General features: G+C 39.4%; 1 protein-coding gene across 1 annotated transcript; it reads right to left on the bottom strand.

Moving 5' to 3' along the window:
- Nucleotides 1-2,941: 2,941 nt before the first annotated feature.
- IL12B (interleukin 12B) lies at nt 2,942-20,234 on the bottom strand. The gene is made up of 8 exons (XM_069102472.1): nt 17,085-20,234; nt 13,902-13,989; nt 11,747-12,025; nt 10,599-10,716; nt 8,622-8,839; nt 7,591-7,748; nt 6,023-6,143; nt 2,942-4,900 (listed from the first exon to the last, which is right to left on the bottom strand). Exons 2-8 carry the CDS (start codon nt 13,987-13,989, stop codon nt 4,896-4,898), a joined length of 987 nt encoding a protein of 328 aa, XP_068958573.1. The 5' UTR covers nt 17,085-20,234; the 3' UTR covers nt 2,942-4,895.
- Between the last annotated feature and the right edge of the window lie 926 nt (nt 20,235-21,160).

The following is a 21,160-nucleotide window of genomic DNA, read 5'->3' as shown; positions in this document are numbered from 1 at the left end:
TTGGTTCTTGAGTTTGGTGGGGGAGGGACTTACTAAATGTTGTCTATTTGGGAATGAGTGGGTCAACTGCCCCACCCCTCCAGTGGAGGAGGAGGTAGGTATGCAAAAGAGCATAAAAGACTTTATATATTGAACCAGTTCATAATTTCTTTAGTAGCTCCAAGGCAAAGGAGGAAGCACTTCCCCTACCTCCTTCTATACAAATCCTATGGAAAAAGGGACAGGGAGCTCACAAAGGAAGCTTTGCCTCTGGCATTACCATCACCCCTCTAGAGATGGCCCAGAAATCATCCTCCATCTTTATTGGGAGAGTTCTGAGCAGGCCTTTCCATGCCCCTGAGATCACAGTGTGTAGGCCAGCGCCATCTTTGCTTCCTTGGGAGTCTGACTCTGATCATAAACCCAGTCACAGGGGCTTTCTGATTTGCCTAGGTGGACTGATGAAGGAAAAAGACAGGAGATAAATGGTTAGCATTCCTTATCTAAGAGTATGAGAGAGATTAATGGTAGCTTGGTAGCTTCACAGCCCATTACAATAGACATAAACCATCTTGAAGAGGTTGCTAGCAAGCAGATGCCCCTAGGAATACAGATGAGACAAAACTCCTCCAAAGACCAAGCCACTGCTGAAGGTAAATGCAAATTAGAACCAGAGAGAACGACTGGGAGCATAATAAGGTTATTCGGTATGCATTCTGGGTTTTCCCTGCTCTCACACTGAATGTTTATTTTATTTTAGCATTTATGAGGGTGAGAGAGGGAATTAATTTCTCTCCTAAAATATAACACTCTAGAGAAAGACATGTCCAAATACATTTTGCTCACAAATACTGCCCTAGTAGAAGGACCATGCTTAAATAGAATAGAAACAGACAGTCAGATCCTTTTTATGGCAGGCTTGCTTAAGAAATAGGTGCTGAAATTATGACAGCCAGGAAGGTGAGAAAAGAATGAATGGGCTTGTCATGTGAAAGCTGAAAACGTCTATCAGAAGGAAGAAAGGCAATATGGTTGAGTGGAAAGAACATTGGGTATGGCATCAGAGGACTTGGCTTCAAATCCAGCTCTTCCATATGCTCTCTGTGAGATTTTGGGCAAGTCACTTAACTTCTCTGGGCCTCAGTTCCGTCATCTGTAAAATAAGGACGTTATAGTAGATGTCCTCTAAGGTTCTTTCCAGCTCTAAAGCCGTGATCTTATGAATTAGTCTCAGGGTGGTGTACTGAAGACAGCAGTAAGGTAATGGTTTATAGGCTGTTGGATAGGCCCAGTTCTTGACAAAATGTTGAAAGGAGATAAAATTTGCCTTCAGCAGCTATTCTTGACCTTTGTTACCCTCCTTAAACTCCTTTTTGCCTAGGAGGAATGGATTTCACCTTTGCCCAGTGACAGTCATTGGGGCTTAAGGTTATGAAATTGTATATATTCTTTGTCTCAGCAATACTAGGCTTCTATCCGAAAGAGGCCAAAAATATTTATAGCAGCCCTTTTTGTGGTAACAAAAACTGGAAACTAAGAGGGTACCCATCCATTAGGGATCAGCTAAGCAAATTATGGGATAGGAATATAATGGAACATCATTGTGCCATAGGAAATTTTAAAGAGGATGGTTTCAGAGAAATCTGGGAAGACTTTTATGGACTAAAGCAGAGACAAGTGAACATCTCTTGAGAACAATTTATACAACAATAATGCCAAAAGCTAACAACTTAGAAAGTTGCAAGAACTCTGATTAATATGATGACCAACCCTGATTCCAGAACCTCACTAATGAAACATACCACTTGACAGAGAAGTAATGGATTCAGGGGCAGAATGAGAAAAATTTTTTGGACACAGTAATAGAGTAATCTCTTTTGCTTAACTGTGTATTTGTTGTAAGAACTTTGTTTCTTTCATAATGGGGGGTGGGAGGGAGAAAAAAATAAATTTTTGTTAATTGAAAATTTTTGTTTAGAGATATTTTTTATTAAAAAGAGTGTCTGTGATCCTATCAGCACAGGTTTTTACTATTTTATGATAGAAAAAACAAGTGTTTTCCAAAGTGGAAAGTGAACAAGGAAGGACATCTGAATCACAGAAATAAAACATAACAAATCCAGCAGCCTTACTAAAAATTACTTTTACTCCTACTAGGCTACAGGGACAGCTCACATGCCCATGGAATAGCTCATTGTATAGACTATGGGGACCCCAAAAATCCCCTACCCAGAAAAATTAAAAGTCAGAGGTATAAAGGAACAGGAAGTCTATTCAGTTCTCCCAGAAGAGGGCATCCCTTCCACCAGTAGGAACTAGCAGAATGAGGTGTGTTACAAAAGATAGAACAAGAATTTATATCCTAACGCAGTCAAGCTCTGCCCCGCGGCTCCCGCCCCCCGCTGTCCCTTCCCTTCTCCCATTGGCTGGGAGGCGGGCTCTCAGTCTTGAGGCAAAAATCTTCCCCAATAGTGAATAACAAAGAAGCCCATCCCTATCCCCTATTGGCTGAGAGGCAGGACAGGAAACCAGGGTACTGTTCATGTCCTTATTTGGGGGAGGGATTAAGAGCTTAATGCTGATTGACAGCAAGGGAAAGGGGGAAGGGTCCTGAACCATCTGAATAATTCAAATGTTCATGACCTAACCGCTAAAAAGGGAGGGGAAAAGGTCGCCGGCAAAGGTGGTGGTCCAAAACCCCTAAAGGACCTGATGCTGATGTGGTAGTAGTGAAGAAGGGGGAAGGGGGAAGCCAAAACTCTGGCCTGCCTATGGGCTCAGAAGTTTTTCACCTTCCCCATTCATCATGAAGCTAGATTAGAAAGAATAAAGGTAATTTTCTTAAGCTGCAAACAAATATATTTCATGAAAGGGAAGTTCCTGAAACTCTCCCCCCCCCCCCCAAGACATATATATTGGTGCTTGACTTGTAGCCTAACAAATGATCTCTTAGCCCAGAAGATTTTGCAAAGGAATTTTTTTTTTATTAGTTCAGGCTTCTCACATAAATATAAATAAATAAATAAATGAATTTTATTTTAAAAAAGCATGTTCATTGCACTTAAAAGTAGCACATTGACAGATAAAGTCCATATCTAAATATCAGATACATTGATGACATTGGGCTGTTCCTTGAAGAAAGAAATGAAAATTTTCTCACAGGTATATTTGTGCATTTCCACATGAAAAATAAAGTTTGGTATCCCAGCAAACAATTTCACATAGGAGCATAGATGTCTGGTTCTCACATTATTTTTCTTTTCTCTGTTTCAGTTCAGCACCATGCTCTCTCTCTATTTTTATCCATATAGGATAATTCTGGCTTATGTTCCCCTATGGTACAGAATCTCTTTTGAATTTTTCCAAAGATGAGTTTAAGAATAATGTAAACATATTTATTTCCTCTCTCTTTCGCTCAACTGAGAAGCTAGTCCTCATTTCCTTGGTTCAGTAGAATGTCTAGTCATCATTGCCTTGGTCTTGATGTTGTTAGCAAGAGAACATCAACAATCCCCGCATCTCTTCTCCCATTTGATTTAAAACATCCTTTACAGGCAACGTAAGGACCTTTTTTCCTGTCCATGTCTAGTTCTTTACTGCTGGGTGGAAATTAGGACTTTATAGAAGCCTAATTTCTATTCTGATAGCATCACTTGCAAATAAATATTCATCTGGGCACTGAAAGATTATACTTGGAAATGTCAGGCCATACTGAATTTCAGTGTCAACCTTCTTTTAAAAAGCATGTATGAGAAATAAAGTCTGATATCAGGAAATAGGGCTGAGTACAGAAAATAATTGATCCCCTTCTCCAGGGTATCATTAAATATGTTGTTTTTGTATCTAGTTACTAATACTTAAATCTTTCCATCTCTCACAGATGTATTACTCCATTTGCCTTTTTTTGTGTGGCAAAGGCCAGAACAGCATGTTCTTACTAATTATCATAAAACTGATGCATTTAAAAGTTTCAATACAAACAAAATCTGGCATAAACAACACTCCAATTCACATTTTGCATCAAAGGATACATTGTCAATGAATGTCATATATGGATATAAAAAATACACAAAATACTTAGGTACTCTACAAATGTTAAATACCCCCTTCAATACTTCTAGAGTATGGTTTCATCAGTGTAGATAATCCCTGCACTGATGTAGATTGCAACTCTTCTAAGCCTTAATTGCAGGCATTCTTGAGCTACTGATCACTTTGGCTGACCTTGACTCTGGTGATGAGCTACTTTCAAATTAGAAATCTGGCTCTTGGATGGATAAATATTCACAAATTTAATGTTAAATAAGAGTAATAAATGAACAAATATATAAAATTATGTTAAATATAAAGATTAGTACCAAACAGATAAGACTATAAAAGATATCAAGGGCCACCCATGCAATCCCAGCTACTGGGGAGGCTGAGACAGACAGCTCCCATGAACTTGGTAGTTCTGAGTTTTGGGAAGGTTAAAGAGGACTGACTGTCAGCACTAAGCCTGGCACCAAGTCACTCTGAGCTGGGGTGCAGTGTTGTTACTAGACTGCTAAAGAAAGGGCAAACCGGCCCAGGTCAGTAATAGAGAAGTCTGAGTAGTGGGATCAGACCCATGATTGACCACTGCCTTTACAGCCTTGGGAGAGATAGGGAGACCCAGTCTCAAATAAATAAATGAATAAATAAATAAATTAATTAAATATATCAAGCTAAATAAATACTGACTTTTTAAAAGCTCAAATGAACTGGTTGTTTGGTTCATTGGGCACCTGAGAACTGAAATATAAAAAAAAAACATAATCCATAAAAATGAAAGTAAAAGAAAAATGGCAGACGACATTCACATTTCATTTCACTTGATCCTTTTTTTTTTCTTCATGTTTGCTTCACCTCTTCATTCAGTGTAGTATCATGGGAGTTTAACCTGTGGGAGAAAGTCAGAAATGTAGATTTTACAACCAATTGTAGTGATCATATCATTACAATTTTAAACAAAACAACTTCCTGGAGCTCTAGAACCTCAAACAATTCTTATTTAGGAAGCAATATCAGATTTTCCCATGGGCCCTGGGATTTGCGCTTGAGAGCTGAGTATACCCAGAGCCATCTCTCTGGCTTGGCAAGTTGGGGTAATCAACTTGGAATCCTGTACTTTGTGGGGCCCTTGCAAAGCTTTTTGGGCCAACTAGAAGAAAGTGATAGATTAAGGAGAAGGTGGCACCATGAGTTTGTGTTTAAAAATTAAAAATTAACAAATAACCTTGAATGTTCCTAAAACACAGATCTACATGCCTGAGCTCGGCAGTTTTGAGCTGATAGCAGAGAGTTTATCAAGTCAGTTGAGTGTCCATGCTAAGTCTCGTGCCAATCTAAGTGAATTCCTGGGAGCAGGGGGCTTCTAGGCTGCTTAAGAAAGAGTTAACCAGCCTAAGATGTAAATGGAGCTGGTGAAAACTCCCAGGTGGATGGAATTGGTCTTCGAGTAGCTCCTGTGCTTCTAGCCTGAGTGAGTTAGGGCACCCAGTCTCCAAAACAAAACAAAAACCCAATTAAACTGAATTTTAAAAATAGTTAATAAACCCAAAGGAGGGCTGAAGGGAACCTGGACTGACTGGTGATAATGCCCCTCTCTCCCATTTATTACTTAGGTTGGGTATTGCCTTTTTGTTACATCTCTTCTTCCATTTTCTTTCAAATTTACCCTTGTCCGCACTTATATCCAAACTCTGGGTAACCCAGGGTGATTTTTCCCAGCATTCCACATCCCTCTCTAGGATGCGACCTAGAGATAGCTAAACAAAGAGAGAGCCTAGCATGGAATTGGTACGTCTCTCTTCATATCCTTCTCCTTTTCCCACGTCTCTTTAGTCCAGTTTTATTCCTTTATCTTCCTCCCTGTATTCTTTCCAAATCACTCTCTCCCCTCTCCTCTCCCACCATTCCCTATGGCTGTTCTTCCCTGCTTCATTCTCTCTCTTTGCATTTTTTTTTTTTTTTTTGGTGTAGAAGCTAACAGAACATAATTACTATTTCATGAACTACTCACAGGACACAGATACCCATTCGCTCCAGGATGAATTATAGTAGCGATCCCTGGCTTGCACCTGAATGTTCTTCCCCTTGCGACATTCAACTTGAGCAGAGGTTGTTTCTGTGGTGAAGCTATTCTGGATCAAACAAAGGAGAAGACAACCTGTTAACATTCTGTGACAAGTCACTCAGGATTGAACACGGGTAGGAGGGGAAACAGTATTTCTCCAAGCATGTTCTTCAAGCTGTCACTCATCTTTTCTTGTAAACTATAATTACAAATATATTCTAATGTGAAATGGGCATGCTAGGCAGATAACAGGAGAGATGGCCAACTGTGGGGAGATGATGCCACCTGCTGGTATTATATAATAATGCTGCTTTTGGGGTTATATTTTATGGAAACCATAATTCTGTGTGCCTTGGACCAGTTTCCTTTCTCTGTAACTACTGGAGAACAATCTGTCTGAGTTGATGAGCTTGAAGGTCAGATTATGTCCCAGACTGTTGGTTGTAATAGAGACAGCACACATAAATGTGTCTATCTTTCCATTTTTACTTTGTATTTTCAGAGATTGTTTTTTTAAAGGACTATATAGTTGTCAATACTTTAAATATTTCTTGGGAAAAGCCTATTATTGTATAACCACCCACACTCAAATTCTTACTAAAAAAATTAAATAAATTCATAAGTATTTATTAAATGGTTATGTGCCAAACTCTATGCTGGACAATGCCACCTTCTATCCAAGCTATGAGATGCCATTTATTGAAATAAGGCCACGCTATTTAGGACTAATTGCAGGGTCCCCATATTATAATCTGAGTTATAGCAGAGATTCACCAAATCAGAGGAAAAAGACACTCTCTACAGACAATATCATGATGGAACTTAAATTTCCTCTGCTATGTCAATACTAAATATAGGCTTTAAGGATGACACAAAACCTCACTGAAGTGACAGTGTAATGCAGTGATGAGATTGCTGCATTTGGAATGGAAAGACCTATACTCAAACTTGAACTCTGCCACTTACTACTTGTGAGACCACGGGTAAGTTACTGTACCAGTCAGGCCCTCAGTAGTCTTGTGTAAAATGAGTGGGGTGCAGTAGATGACCCCAAAGTTTCCTTTTAGTTCTAACATTCTGGTTTTATAATGTAAGCATTCCAAAAGTTCCCCCAGGTGGGAAAAGGATAGAATTGGTCACAGATCTGGAAAATCATTTCTTTGCCTCTAGAATGATAATTCATTTCACTTCAGTTGGCTGAGTAATAGTTTCTTCCCACTTTCTTTTTTTAGCCAGTTAGGCAGAACCACTTATCTCAGATCCTAAGTGGTTTTTTAAAGCGCCTACTATGTACCTTGCACTGTACTAAGTGACGGTCACAGCTACTTGTCCTACTGACATTGTTGCTGAGGTACTCATAGAAAAAGGACAGATCTGTATCTGAGAGATTCCGTTAAGACCTTTCCTTATACAACTGGCATAGTCATGGCAAATTGCCAAATCTTAATCTCTGCGCCACAGAATGGCATTACACAAACAACAGTCATGCTGCACAATGAAGAGCAAATCAATACCTTTTCTTTCTTGCCCATGCCAAGAACTTGAACTCTGAAATTCAGTGGGAAATAGGAATGTGGTGTGCTCCAGGCCTCAGGATACTCCCAGCTTAGCTCCACAGTCCTAGAATTCTTTAAGCGTTTGACTCTTAGGTTCCTGGGTGGGTCTGGTTTGACTATGGAAGAGGAAAGAGAGAGCATTAATTTTCTCGAGGCAAATCTGGATTCTCTGAAGCTCTCTTGACACATCGACAGCTCAGGGAATAAACATGAAGCGGGAGGATTCAGGTGTGTTTGGCATAGGTCATGCTCCTCTTCCGGTAAAACATCTTCAATGATTCCCTACTGCTAGTTAAGTAAACTTTGAACTCCTTTGTCTACTGTTCAAGGCCCTTGACCATCTAGCACCATGCTAACTTTCTAGCCTTATCTCATTATACTTTTTTTGGCCTTTCTTTGTTATTTCTAGTGCCTGGCTTAGGAACCTCTCCCCCAACAAACAAAATGCTTCAGTTGACAATCCCCTAAATCCCCCATGATTTTTTTCTGCCTTTGCCTATTCTGTCCCCTACAATTGGGATGTTTTTCTCTCTCTTCACTTGTGGAAATCCTAGAGTCTCATTTAGAGCTCAAAGAACTTTAGTGGCCATTAAATCCAACCTCCCATCTGAGGTTAAGTGATTTACCCATGATCACACAGCTAGTAATCATCATCATCATCACCATCATCAGAATCAACATTTATATAGAGCCGGGTGTGTTAAGCACTTTACAAACATCTCACTTGATTCTCACAACAACCCTCTAAGTAGTCGAGGCAGAATTTGAACCCAAGCCCAAAATTCTGACAATGACCCCATACTGGAGAAATCATAGATCTGCACTAATCCCCATTCTCACCCACCAACTCCTAACTCGAAAAAAGCTATGGTGGGCAATAAAATAAGATATTTCTCTTCACTTCTCCTGTGAATATGCTATGTTTCAAGGGTCCTTGGGTTCAGTTATTCTTGAAACCAGTGGCATGTAAAAATCAATTGAAAACTTACTGATATCTCTTATGAAAAAACTGCTGGTGTATTTTTCATATTTGTGCTTCTGAATAGCGTCTAGGACCACCTCAATTGGCTGGCTTTCTTCAGCAGATGGGCAGGCACTGACCTCTTGGCAGTCTGCTGTGTATTTTCGGTATTCCTTGTTGTCTATTTTGACTTTGTTTTCAGAGAGCACAGCGGGCCCACATGTTACCCCTCGGGGATCTGCAGAGCTGAAATCAAAGAAAGATTTACTACCTTTCTTTTGGGTTAGGTTAGATGGTCATATAAATTTGCCTCCTAGGAAAGTTATATTTGATTACTACGAGTAGAAAAGGAAATAGAAATAGTCTTTCCAATGTTCTTCCCCCTCCCTGCTCTACCGACTTTCTGGATTTTGCCACCATGCCTCAGTTATTGTCTCACCCTAGAACTTCCTTCGGTATTTAGGTCCTCCTCATCTTGGAACTCATTTCCTCCCAAGTAGCCTTATCATCCTGAAACATCCCTCCTCCATGCTAGCCCCTTTGTCCCATTGGTGAGTTCCTTCTGGGACTTGGATTGGCCTTCATTCTCCTCCTGATTTTCCACACTTTAACAACGTGCCCCCACGAGCTACCTTCATGCCCACCCTCTCCCTCCTTGCTTTTCAGCTCCCTTTTGTGTTTTGTCTTCCTTTGTTAGACTATAAGCTCTTTGAGGGCAGGCATGTTTCTTTCTGCTTGTATCTATACTCCCAGCATTTAGCAAAGTTCCTGGCACATAGTAAGCCCTTAATGAATTTTTGTTGTCTTGCCTTGTTGCTCTGCCAATATCTCAAGGAATCATTGTTCTACAACTTAGTAGATAAGGCTTACAGAGTCCTGTAAGGGTCAGAGGGCTTAAGTGACTTGTTCTTGGTCACCCAGCTAGTAACTGTTAAAGGAGGGACTTGAACCAGGGAAGCAGAGCTCTGACTTGAAGACCAGAATGCTCTTCCTTATGCCACATTGCCTTTGCCTTGGAAAGGAAAAAATGATAACCGGTTAAAAATGAGAGGAAACTCTGGTAAGTCCAGGGAAAATTTCTGGTGGACTTGAGAATTTTGGAAGCCTTCAGTATGACTAGCTAGAGGAGGGGTGTAGGACTAGCAGCTTCTATTTCTGGCTTAATTACTGACTCAAGCCGCAACTTTGTGCAAGTCAGCCTTAACTTCCATTTCTTCTTTTGTCTCTCCTCATGGCACTCACTGCTGTTCTTACTGAACTTAGTATGTCTCAAGACACCAGTTGTGAGTTTTTGCATGGGACTCATGTCAGCTTAAGAATTGAGACAGAGCTTGGATTTGGAGTCAGAGGATTTAGGTTCAAAGTCTGGTTCTATCACTCTATTATTTGTTCTGAAGAGACATTTAACACTTTTGGGTCCACTGTCCTTATCTATAAAATGAACAGATTGGACTAGAAAGAGATGATCTCAGATCATGAGTTTCTGGAGATCAGGGACTTTTTTTTGCCTTTTTTTTGTATCTCCAGAATTTAGCACACTGTCTGGCACATAGTAGGCTCTTAACAAATATTTGCTGACTTGAATTTGTCCCTTCTGCTTCTAAATCTATGATCTAATGATTCAAGGTGGATGAATTATAGATAGTAAGGTCTTCTTTGAGTACACCTAAGTCTTCAATGCAAAAACAAAATGGTGAAGATTTTAGAAACCTTGTTTTCTGAGTTTTATTTTTCTTTAGCAGATCACTGGATTACAGATTTAGGGCTAGAAGAATCCTTTAAGATTAACTAGTCTAATGCTCTCATTTCATAGATGAGATTGCGTCCCATAGAGATATAAGGTCACACCACACAAGTAGTAAGGTATATAACTTTCATTTGAACTCAGGTTCTGTCACTTCAAACCCAACACTGCAGAGAAGTCATAGTTATTTTATTTTTCTATTTCTTAATGGAATGACCCTAGGAAGATGCTAGAGTAATGAAGACCAACAGTTTTACTTACCCTTTGCTGCTTCTAATAGAAAATTTTAAGTCAGGACTGCTTTCTGTAAGCCAGGAACAGGTGAAAGTCCCAGAATAATTCTTGGCCTCACATTTCACATAGGTCTTGGTTTTGGGCTCTGGATTTAAAGAGGACAAAAATGTCAAAGTTTAAGGTTTTTTTTTTCAGGGAAAGAACTTGATTTTGAAATTTATAAGTCAGTAATACACACTTGTCAAATGACTCTAGTTCCTTTCCTGGGGAAAATGATGCCACTTCCATGGACTTTGTTGAGTCAATTTTGGAAGCATTTCAAAGTTAAAGTCAACTGCCAGCCATTAAAATGCTGATTCTGTGGGATGTTTCACACACACACACACACACACACACACACACACACACACACAGGAAAAAAAAGTTTTTGCTTTCAAAGTTATATTCCAGTGATTTATGTTTTCCTTTAGCATGAGAAGCTTCCTGTACCAAAGTAACCTTCTCTAAATTAGTGTATCAGTCAACCAGCATTTAGTAAATGCCTACCACATGGCAAGGACTGGACTACTAGACCTTGAAGGTACAAAGTAAAAAAAAACAGTCCCTACCCTCATTGAGTTTATATTCTAGTGGGGGTAGGGAGGAAGAGACAATATAATATACACACATATAGGTAGATTAAAAACACATACAAAGCAGATATATGATAACCTTTCAAGGGGAAGGCCCAAACACCTGGGGAAACAAGGAAGGGCCTGATGGAAGTTTAGATAGTCCCTTGAGGCATACAGAAATTAATGATATAAACAGGATTACATAGCTAGTAAATATCACAGACAGGATCTGAAGTCAACTTGTCTTGACTATAAGCCCACTCCTTCTATAGATTTATGCTAACAAGTTACACATTATTAATATCTGATGCCTTCAATTATTCAGCATTTGTTAGTGTTTTAAGACCTTTTTGAAGTATATAAACTATATCTTGTCTCAATACCAAGAATAGATGGAAGTAGCCCAAAGAGCACCCTCACCAGAGAAAATTTGTAGCTTTTAGGTAGTTTCAGTGGCAAGTCCGATGTCAATTCACTCAACCCCACACTTTTTTGCCTTTTAAAAAATTTCTACCAGGGCTAAAAGTGGAATTTACATTGCACTTGAAGGAAAAGAATTACCTTTCTGGTCTTTCACAATATCAGTGGACCAAATCCCGTCTTCTATTACTCGGATTAATAGTAACTTTTGACTTAGCACCTCTCCTCCTTTCTGACAAATGTAGGTGCCAGCATCTGTAAACTCCCTCACTTGGACAGTCAAGGTCTTTCCTGTTCCTAAGATCTGGCCATTCTTGTCTGAGGTCCAGGTAATGGTGTTTTCCTTTTCAGATGAATCACAGGTGAGCACCACTGTTTCAGCTGGAGCATCAGGATGCCATTCTACCTCCACGACATAAACTGCAAAATCACAGGAAACAGAGAGATCTTGCAGTGTCATTTATTGTAGGAATGGAGCCTCTATACATTTCTGTCCTGAGGTTATAGTATCATGACAGTCAAAAGCTTTTTCATGCATCCACCTGAAATATTTTCTGCTTGTTCAATCATTTGATAGTATAGAGAATGACTGGCTTGTGTCATTTCTCATAAAACCCAGTTCATATACTTGAAGATGAAGCCAAGTACTATCAATTCCCTTTCCACGATGTCTCTTGTACCCACTCTATTCTTTTCATTCACACTGTAACTGCTCTGCTTCTGTGCCTGATTACCTCTCACCTGAACTGTTACAATGGGGCTCTTAAGTGATTTCCAGCACCCAGGCTCCAATCTATCCTTCATATCTAACTTTCCACCTGACTAGCACAATCATTCTTTCAGTCAGTCAGGATCAAATCATCTTTGACTTTTCCCATCCTCTTTTCTTTCTCTCATATCCAATCAGTTGCCATTCTACCTCCACAATATTTCCTATCTTTCCCCTCCTTTCATCACATCACCATTATTATATAGTTAAAGACACTTGAGGATAGACCTAAGTAGATATAAGTAACAGAACTCATGTTCCCTGAAGGCAGAGAAGATTTTGTTTTGTCGTTTTGCATTCATTTGCTCATTCACTTATTCAACAAGCATCTGTTAAGTGCAAGATTGTGTTATGTTTTGGGATTCAAAGAAAAAACAGAACCTCCTCCAGAAGCTTGCCACAATACATAGAGAACTTAATAACTTAATAAATGTTTGTTGTTGAATTGAGTTTCACTCTTACTACCACTGTCTCATTCCACATACCACTGTTTATCTAGTCTGGGATAATAAATGGGTTTATTTGAGCCAAATTTTCTTGGTAGAAAATTTCATAACCAAAAGAAAAGTCTTTGCCAGGTTTATTATCAAGCCATGACATACTGATAGTAGAGTTATGGGCAGGAAACATAGTAGGTCAGAGACTTGGAATGTTCTAGTCCCATCACCATATGATTCTTTAAAAAATAATATTGATAATTTTCAGTAACATCAGCAAAATTTCCAGACTAAATATTGTCTAGTCCCACCACTTGCTAACTTGTTTGACTGATGGTGATGACATTAAAATATGGGTATCAAGAGGAGAAGGAAGACAGATGTCTTCCTAGATGTCTTCTACTCTAGAGATGCCTCTACTTCTGAAGTCCCCTTCTTTGATGGTAAGTTCCTGCTTGTAACTTCTATTTGAGGAAGAGCCTAAAATCCATGCTCAGTTCTAACCTGGCTCCACTCCTTACTTTTACACTTAACCCACAAAGAAATATCTGCCTCATAGCCTCTTAGCTTTTCAGTTCCTTGTTAGGTGTCATCTTCCTCATAAGAATGTAAGCTCTTTGAGGGTAAGGACTATCTTGCTTTTCTTGGATTAGTATTCCCAGTGCTTATCCTATCTTACCTTACCTCATCTCATCCAACATTACCTTGAAGGGATAGTCTTTTTTTTTTTTTTTAAGCAATCGGGGTTAAGTAACTTGCTCAAGGTTACACAGCCAGTTATTTCTGGGTGTGGTGCTAAGTATCTGAGCCCGGATTTGATCCCAAGGTCATCCCGACACTGGAGCCGGTGCTCTTACTTGCTGAGCCACCTGGCCGCCCCTTGGGATAGTCTTTTTAATACATGAAATAGGAAGGAAGTGACTTTGTGATGGACCACAGACTGGTACTTTGCTTTATGACTCTCCTTTCTACCTTGGGCAGTAGAAATACCCAAGCCATAATAAGTGGACCACCTAACAAAAGCTGGAACACATAAGACATATCCCTAATAAATATCCATGTATTCAACAGAAAATAAGATGATAGCTACCATTTTTTTCCAGTTCCCTTATGGCCATGAGAGGAGTTGCCAACAAAAGCAAAGAAAATAAGGAGATGACCAGTTGCTGATGACACATCTGTGGGAGAGAAAGAGACAAAGATTGGCTATGAAGTCATCTTTGGGGACCAGATCACACTTCCTTGATCATTTCCCCACCCTCTCTATACTGACATCAGACTAATGCTGATGTTCAAATAGGCTGTGATATTACTCACATTATATTATATGTTCATGTTCAAGTATATTATTACAACAACCTCTCACAACAGGAGTTTGAAAAAAATGAATGTGTCTAGTGCTTAGCATAATGATTGGCTCAGAGTAGGTCTTTTATAAATGCTTGTTAACTATGTTTATAGAAAGGAAGATTATGGAATTGAAGTTTCCCAAAACTTGGTGAAGGTAGCAGTGACAGGAGTAATTTATATGGTGCTTCTCTTAGAATACAAGGCAGGTATTGGAAGTGTTATTATCTTTGTCTTATAGATGAAAAAACTGAGATACTGAGAGGCTTGGTGACTTTCTTTAGTAAAATAGTAAGCAGCTGAGGCAAAATTTGAACCTAGGACTCTAATTCAGTACAGCTTCCATATGTCACACTGCCCCTGTGTAATTTTAAAAGTATTCCTAAAATCTCCAGGGCAAATTCACATAAACCAGGGTTAATGGGGACTAAATTAAAAATAGAAACATAATATACCCCCAAAGCATTTGGTAAAATCTTCTCTGAACAGAGAAATGTATTTGTAGAGTGAGAGGGGATATTAGCATTCTAATTTTCTCATTTTACAAATGAAGAAGTTGAAGGCCAGTTTAATGAAATGATTTGCATAAGGCCACATAGGGAGACAGGGTTAGACACAAATCTTTCTGAAAAATATCTTGGAATTTTAATGAGCTGCAAACTCAGCACGGGTAAACAGAGGGGTATGGCAAACAATAGTCAGTCAAAAAACATTTATTAAGCACCTACTATGTGCCAGGCACTGTGTTAAGCACTGAGAATACAAAAAGGAAAAAGTCATTCTTTGCCCTCTGGAGGAGATAACATGCAAACAAATATGTACAAACAAGCTATATTCAAGATAAACAGGAAATAATTAAGAGAAGGAAGGCTATAGACAAGACAAGTTGGGTTCAAATCCTGCCTGTGAGATTTACTAGCTGTGTAATCCTATGCAAATCATTTAATTTCTATATTCTAAATTAGAGATTACAATAGTACTGATAATAGGAAAAGCCTCAGGATTTAAATTAATTAAAATGTTGGAATTAAGAGGGGTTGGGAAAAGCTTCCTGTAGAAGATGGAATTTTAGATGAGACTTAAAGGAAGTCAGGGGAAGCAGTAACAGGAGATGAGGAGGTAAAGCTTTCCAGCAGTGGGGACCAATCAGAGTAAATGCCTGGAGCTGAGGGCTGGAGTGTCCTGACTGTGGAAAAGCAAGAAGGCCAGAGTCACTAGACTGCAGAACATGTGGTGGGGAGTGAGGTATAAGAAGTCTGGCAAGGTAAGAGGGGGTTAGGTTATGAACTAAGGAAGTCTTAGGCTGAAATAAGAGCGGCGGAGTGCTATGTTCAGTTTTTCTATGAAGAAAATGGAAGGAAAGGCAACCAAGAGAGTGAAGGACCTCAAAGTTCATGCCAGAAGGGAATGAGTTAAAATAACTAAAGATTTTTAAGCTAGAAAAGATTGGGGTGGAGGGGGTAACATAATAGCTGCCTTTAAGTATTGGAATGGCTGTCATATGGAAAAGGAATTAGATTTGTTTTCTTTGGTCTCAGAGGACAGAACTGCAAAGATGGAAATTTAGGTTTCCCAACAAAATGCTGGGTAGAGATGTCTCTCTTCTTGGTGGTCTTTAAGCAAAGCTTGGACAACCGCTTGCCAGGTCTGACAGAGAGGATTCTTGTTCAGGCACATCGTGGGCTAAATTGCCACTGAGATCCATTCCAACTCTGAAATTCTGTTATGTGATAAAGAGGAAAGGCTACCCCATGGTGTTCCAACCTTAAATGCCCTATCATTTCTTTCACTTTTCTAGCTATTATTCATCACTTTGACTCAACAATGTTAATAACAAGAAACAAAAGGAAGAATAAAATTGTATCGATCAGCCAGGTATTCTATTTATGAAGTGCTTTGTAAACTTCATTAGTGTTCTTTCTTTCTAAGGAAGGATTGAAGAAAAGGAACAAATAGGTCAAATTCTAATTTAAAAAATTCTTCTGAAGGACTACCTAAATTCTTTGTGTCATTGTTGTCATCATCATCATCATCATTGTTATTGTTATTATTATTATTATTAGTAGTAGTAGTTTTTTAAGGGATTGGTTTGAAATAAGTGAGATGGGATTTGATAATCTTTTTGTTTTGTGTTATGTTTATGATAGTAGCATAAACAGGTTTTCACCAAAACAAATATAATGTGACAAATGTAAGACATTTTAGGTTAATGTATAGTTTTTTTCTTTTCGATTTCCATAAATTTAGGCAAATTTTAAAAAAATAATTTAATATTATTAAAAAATTTCCTTTGACCCAAAGTAAAGTTGACCAAGTTAGTGAGATCATCAAAGACCTCATCTGATCACTTTCACAGTTCAGGCAGCCAAAAACTCTGGGTCAATGGGTTCTTGGTAGAATCACTTGTGATTTAGAAATTATCCCTCTTTGACAATAAGAAAAATAAAAACTTTAAAAGGTTGTCAAAAGACCTCATTATCAATAAGCTGATCAAAATAGACTAAAAGACCTTGAGGAGTGATGATGGCACATTGTTCTTACATTAGTGCTCATAATAAGAAAAGTCTCAGGATTTAAATTAATTAAAATGTTAGAAAAATAGATCATAGTGAAGGTGATAGATCATATAAAACAGATCTCTCAGTCTTAGCTTGAGTTCAGAGAATGTAGAAAATGAGATTTAGAAGATATGGAAGATGAAATTTAGCAACTAAAACAAACAAACCAAGTCCTATTCAAACAATCCCAAATAAAGCAAAAATTATTTAAATAGACCCTCTTCCTTTATCCTTGAATGTAATAAAACTTCTACAGAACAGTGTAAAGTACACATACATATACCTCCTCTTTCTCTATATGTAATGTGTATCATAACAACAACAAATAATTTAAAAATACATATTGTTTTTAGCACAGAGGTACTTACCTTGCTGGCTCTGTTGGTCCTGAAGGTGCTGAGGCTTCAGTTGTAGCTATTAGTTCAATGCTAATACTTCATTGGGGATGTTATATACCCCAGCAACTTTCTATGAAACTAAGCTTCCAAATTGCAACACAGAAAAAAAAATACTCAAGAACCTCGGGGATTTCAAGCAGTTCCTTTTTTGTTTGTATCAATAATGCAAACAGAAAGCAGGCTTCTAGTCCCAGGTAACCTACCAAGAGGAAATTACTCTCTGACCTTTGGGTGGGGGAAAAGGAAAAAAGGAGATATGACTTTGGTGATTTATAATATTCATGTTGGTAGGCTCAGAGGCAGAGCTAAAGAATACTGAGGAATCAGGCACAGACCACATGAAAAAGACCAGTCAGAAATAAATCTTTAGATAATGTCACATGGTAATAGAAGAGAAACTAACCTCTTTGCACTTTAGTTTTCTGAGCTGGAAAATGAGGGGTTTGACTAGGTTAGGGGTTGTTAATCTAGGGTCCACTGATGCTTAAGGGGTCCATGGAGAGATTTCAGGAGATCTGTAGACTTAGATGGGACAAATTTAACGTTTCCTTCAATTAAGAATGTAGGTAATAAAAATTATTGAGAAGGAGCACATAGACTTCACCAGATTGCCAAAGGGATCGACAACACAAAAAAAGTTTAACGACCCTGGGCTAGAATAATCTCAAAAGTCCCTTTAGCTCTGAATCTGTGAGTTTAACTATTTGACAGTTAATTCCTATATGGTATTCCATGGGAAGAGAGAAGGGAAGAGAGAAAGAAGTGACAGTCCCTTTTCCCCAAGACTACGCATTCCAGATTCCCACTCTCCTCCAGTCATACAATTTCCAGTTGCCACCAAACTCACAATCAAACTTTGAGTTCACTTGGGAGGTCTCTCTGTTTCCATGTACAATTATACCATACATATACTTACATCTACCATGGCTTGGCTATCATAACTCAGAAAATGCTCAAGTCACTCTGGTGATCAGCATTTTCCCCCATATCCTATAGCCTTTCTGGCTACATGGGGCCACCTGACCCTAGAACCCAATAGAAGATGGATACCAAGGAGCACGCCTTCTTTACATTCTGCCCAGTATTTAGCACCTGCATTGCACACACTCAACAACTCTTTCATGCTTTGGTCTCCCCTTTAATTCTATTCTTCTTCACCCAATCACTTCTCTATGATCACAAATACATTTAGGGGCTCTGTCTCTCTCTCTCTCTCTCTGTGTCATATGTATTACAGATATTAAAGTGCCACTCAATATTTTAAAACTTGAAGGAAAGAAATGATAAATGACTGTGGCTAGCTGTAGAGAAACTTTTCACACAGCTTTTTGCCTCCTGGGATTCTTGGCTTACCTACAAAATGCACTTTAAAAAATTTTCCATACCTCAAACCCATCCTATCATAGATTATATCTTCTCGAAGACTGTTAAAGAGCTGAAATTCATTGATTCTGTGATCTCCTTTTATGGCTTGATACATACATGTACATAAATAGATATGTATGCAGATGGACAGAGCTATAATAATAATTCACATGAATATGGTGCTTTAAGGGTTTGGAAGTGCTTTATTTACATTATAGCACCAAAACCAAGAGGGTACAGTGGATGGAAACTTGCCCTGGAAGCCAGAAGATCTGCCTCTTTTACATACTGGCTGTGTGACCATGGGCATTTCACTTAAACTCTCAATGCCCTAGGCCAGGGGTGTCAGACATATAGGCTCAAGGACTCCCATTAGATTAAAATGTAATTGTGAAATACTTAACACAATAAATAAATTATAATAATGTAATATTACATAAAATATTCAGGTATGTTAATATATAATATTACACTTTACAATTAAGTCAGTATGTGGCCTGCAGAGATCCTTTAATTAGTGCCTCCACTTCCCCTTTTCGATTTGAATTTGACACCATTGCTCTAGTTAACTCTATAAACTGTAAGTTACAGAGAAGGTACCAACCTTCACTGGCAGAGGGAGTTTCTTTACCAGGGAGTTTCCTATACTGGTGAAAGCCAGTGGTCCAGTCCCTAGCTCATTCCCTAACTCAAAATACAGATACAATATTACAGACAGCTAGGATCATACATAAATGCAGAGCTATACACGTATACGTGTGCATAAATAGAGACAAAAGGCTATACACGTGTGGGCACACACAGACCCTGACAAAAGAGATAAAATACACTTGGGCTCAGTCAATTCCACGGTGCTTTGACAGCACAGCTAAGCGTGTACCCCTACAAAGAGAGAAACTCTCAGTTTGTTATAAACAACAGATACATAGAACAGTAGACCTAGACATACACCCAGCATCACAAATTTAGTGCTGGAAGGGAGTTCAGAGCTCATCTAGTCTGACTCCTACATTTTACAAATGAGGAGAGGGAAGTTCAACGAGGTTATGCAATTTGCCCAAAGTCGCACAGGTGGTAAAGGGCAGAGATTCACACCAAGATCTGTTGACTCTTAAATTCTGATTCGAATGACAGAAATGACCAAGTTTTTACATGCATATACACATGTGTGGAGGGGGCAAACACAGACCCTCTCCGCTCCTCGTCCTCTTTTGTCCTCCCTTCATTAGAGAGCTGCCTAGGGAACTTGAACTCTGACGCAACCACTGCATTCTGGCTTTGTGGCCCAGAGGAGCCCCCATTCTCCTTCCGCTCCCCCTTCCCCGCGACCAAACTACGAGCCGCTCAGACCCAGTTTTCTCGGCTAGCTGGGAGCTGGAAGTTCCTGTGGCCAGTGATGGGGCTCGAGGAGAGTAGCAGTCCTGCTCAGAGTTTCCAGCGTTCTTTCCTCCCTTCCGATCTTGAGGTGGAGGAATGGGAAACAGAGAGTCTGGAGCTTCCCAGCCTCTCCAGTCCCACTTCCTCCCTCTCCGTCAGCTGGCTAGGAGACGGGGAAGTCCCAGAGATTTCTTTTTCTCTCTCTCTTTCAGCCTTCGTGGGGGCATCAGACGTAGAGACACAGCGCTGATTGTTGCGAGTAGGGTGGCCGCGTGCCACTCGGCCCCCAAGTGTTCGCTGCATTCCCCAAAGCTCTGAGTGAAAGCTGCCTGTAACTTGTCAGGTTGCGTCTACCTGGCTGTTTCACCTGGTCCCTCCCTGACTGGGGGTGGAGAATGCACTCACCACCCTTAAGTTTAACCCATGGCTCTCCGAGGCCCAGCTGCTGATACTTCAGTGGGATTTGGGCCTGACTTTGGAAAAATGTGGAGGACATGGATAAGTTTAGAGTTCCTGTTACTCTACTAACTAGTTCCTGTACCAGGTAGTAGGGGCAGAATAAGGGATATATTTAATCCTGAAATCAAGCATTAATAGCAATAATGGGGTACCTCTCCAAATTGCTTCAAAAGAGATAAAAATTTTAGCGTTGGCATACGTGATTAAAGCCCTAATAGAGGAAGCTACTCATGCCATCGCATCTGATTTGAAGTCTGTTTTATTTACATATTGCCAGCTTCACCTGTCAGAGAATGACATACAGAAGTCACAAGAGGGATGGCAGAGAAAGTGGCCATTAGAAAGAACGTGAATGGATCCAATTTGTAGGCACTTCTGAAAAGATTTTTCGGAGTACAAATAGTGAAGAGAACTCTATATCTGAAGTCATGGGATGACAGAATCTAAGAGTTTGAAAGGAGCTTAGAGGCCAGGTAGTCCGCCCCATCACTGAACAAGAATCCTTTCTATAAATTGGAAGAATTATCAGGAGGGAAACTTCTTTCAGTTTCCCTACTTTGAGATCTTATTCCACTTTGAAATCATTCCAGTTGTTGGGAAGTTTTCATACCAAGTCTAAACTTTCCTTTTTGAAATTTCCACCCATTGCTCAGAGTTCTGTCCTCTGAGGTCAAATGTTGTTGAGTTGCATCTGACTTTTTGTGACCCATTATGGGGTTGTCTTTGTAGAGTGGTTTGCCATTTCCTTCTCCAGATCATTGTATAGATGAGGAAACAGAAACCAACAAAGTTAAATGGCTTGGCCATTGTCAGTCATGCAGCTAGTAAGTGTCTGAGGCCAGATT

This window comes from Petaurus breviceps, unplaced genomic scaffold, assembly GCF_028583685.1.
Source record: "Petaurus breviceps papuanus isolate PSGF00001 unplaced genomic scaffold, PetGlider_PUasm1.0 551, whole genome shotgun sequence".
In the NCBI taxonomy this organism is placed as follows: Eukaryota; Metazoa; Chordata; class Mammalia; order Diprotodontia; family Petauridae; genus Petaurus; species Petaurus breviceps.
Note: the sequence above shows the minus strand (reverse complement) of the source record. Positions and strands in the feature narration are given on the sequence as shown.

What these genes read in the sequence shown, in the direction of transcription:
- IL12B (XM_069102472.1), bottom strand. Translation starts at nt 13,989, where the DNA reads ATGTGTCATCAGCAACTGGTCATCTCCTTATTTTCTTTGCTTTTGTTG. An exon ending in AAGGGAACTGGAAAAAAATG is followed by an intron (nt 12,026 to 13,901) that starts GTAGCTATCATC and finishes GTGATTTTGCAG; the next exon opens with TTTATGTCGTGGAGGTAGAA. An exon ending in TATTGTGAAAGACCAGAAAG is followed by an intron (nt 10,717 to 11,746) that starts GTAATTCTTTTC and finishes CTTTAAATCCAG; the next exon opens with AGCCCAAAACCAAGACCTAT.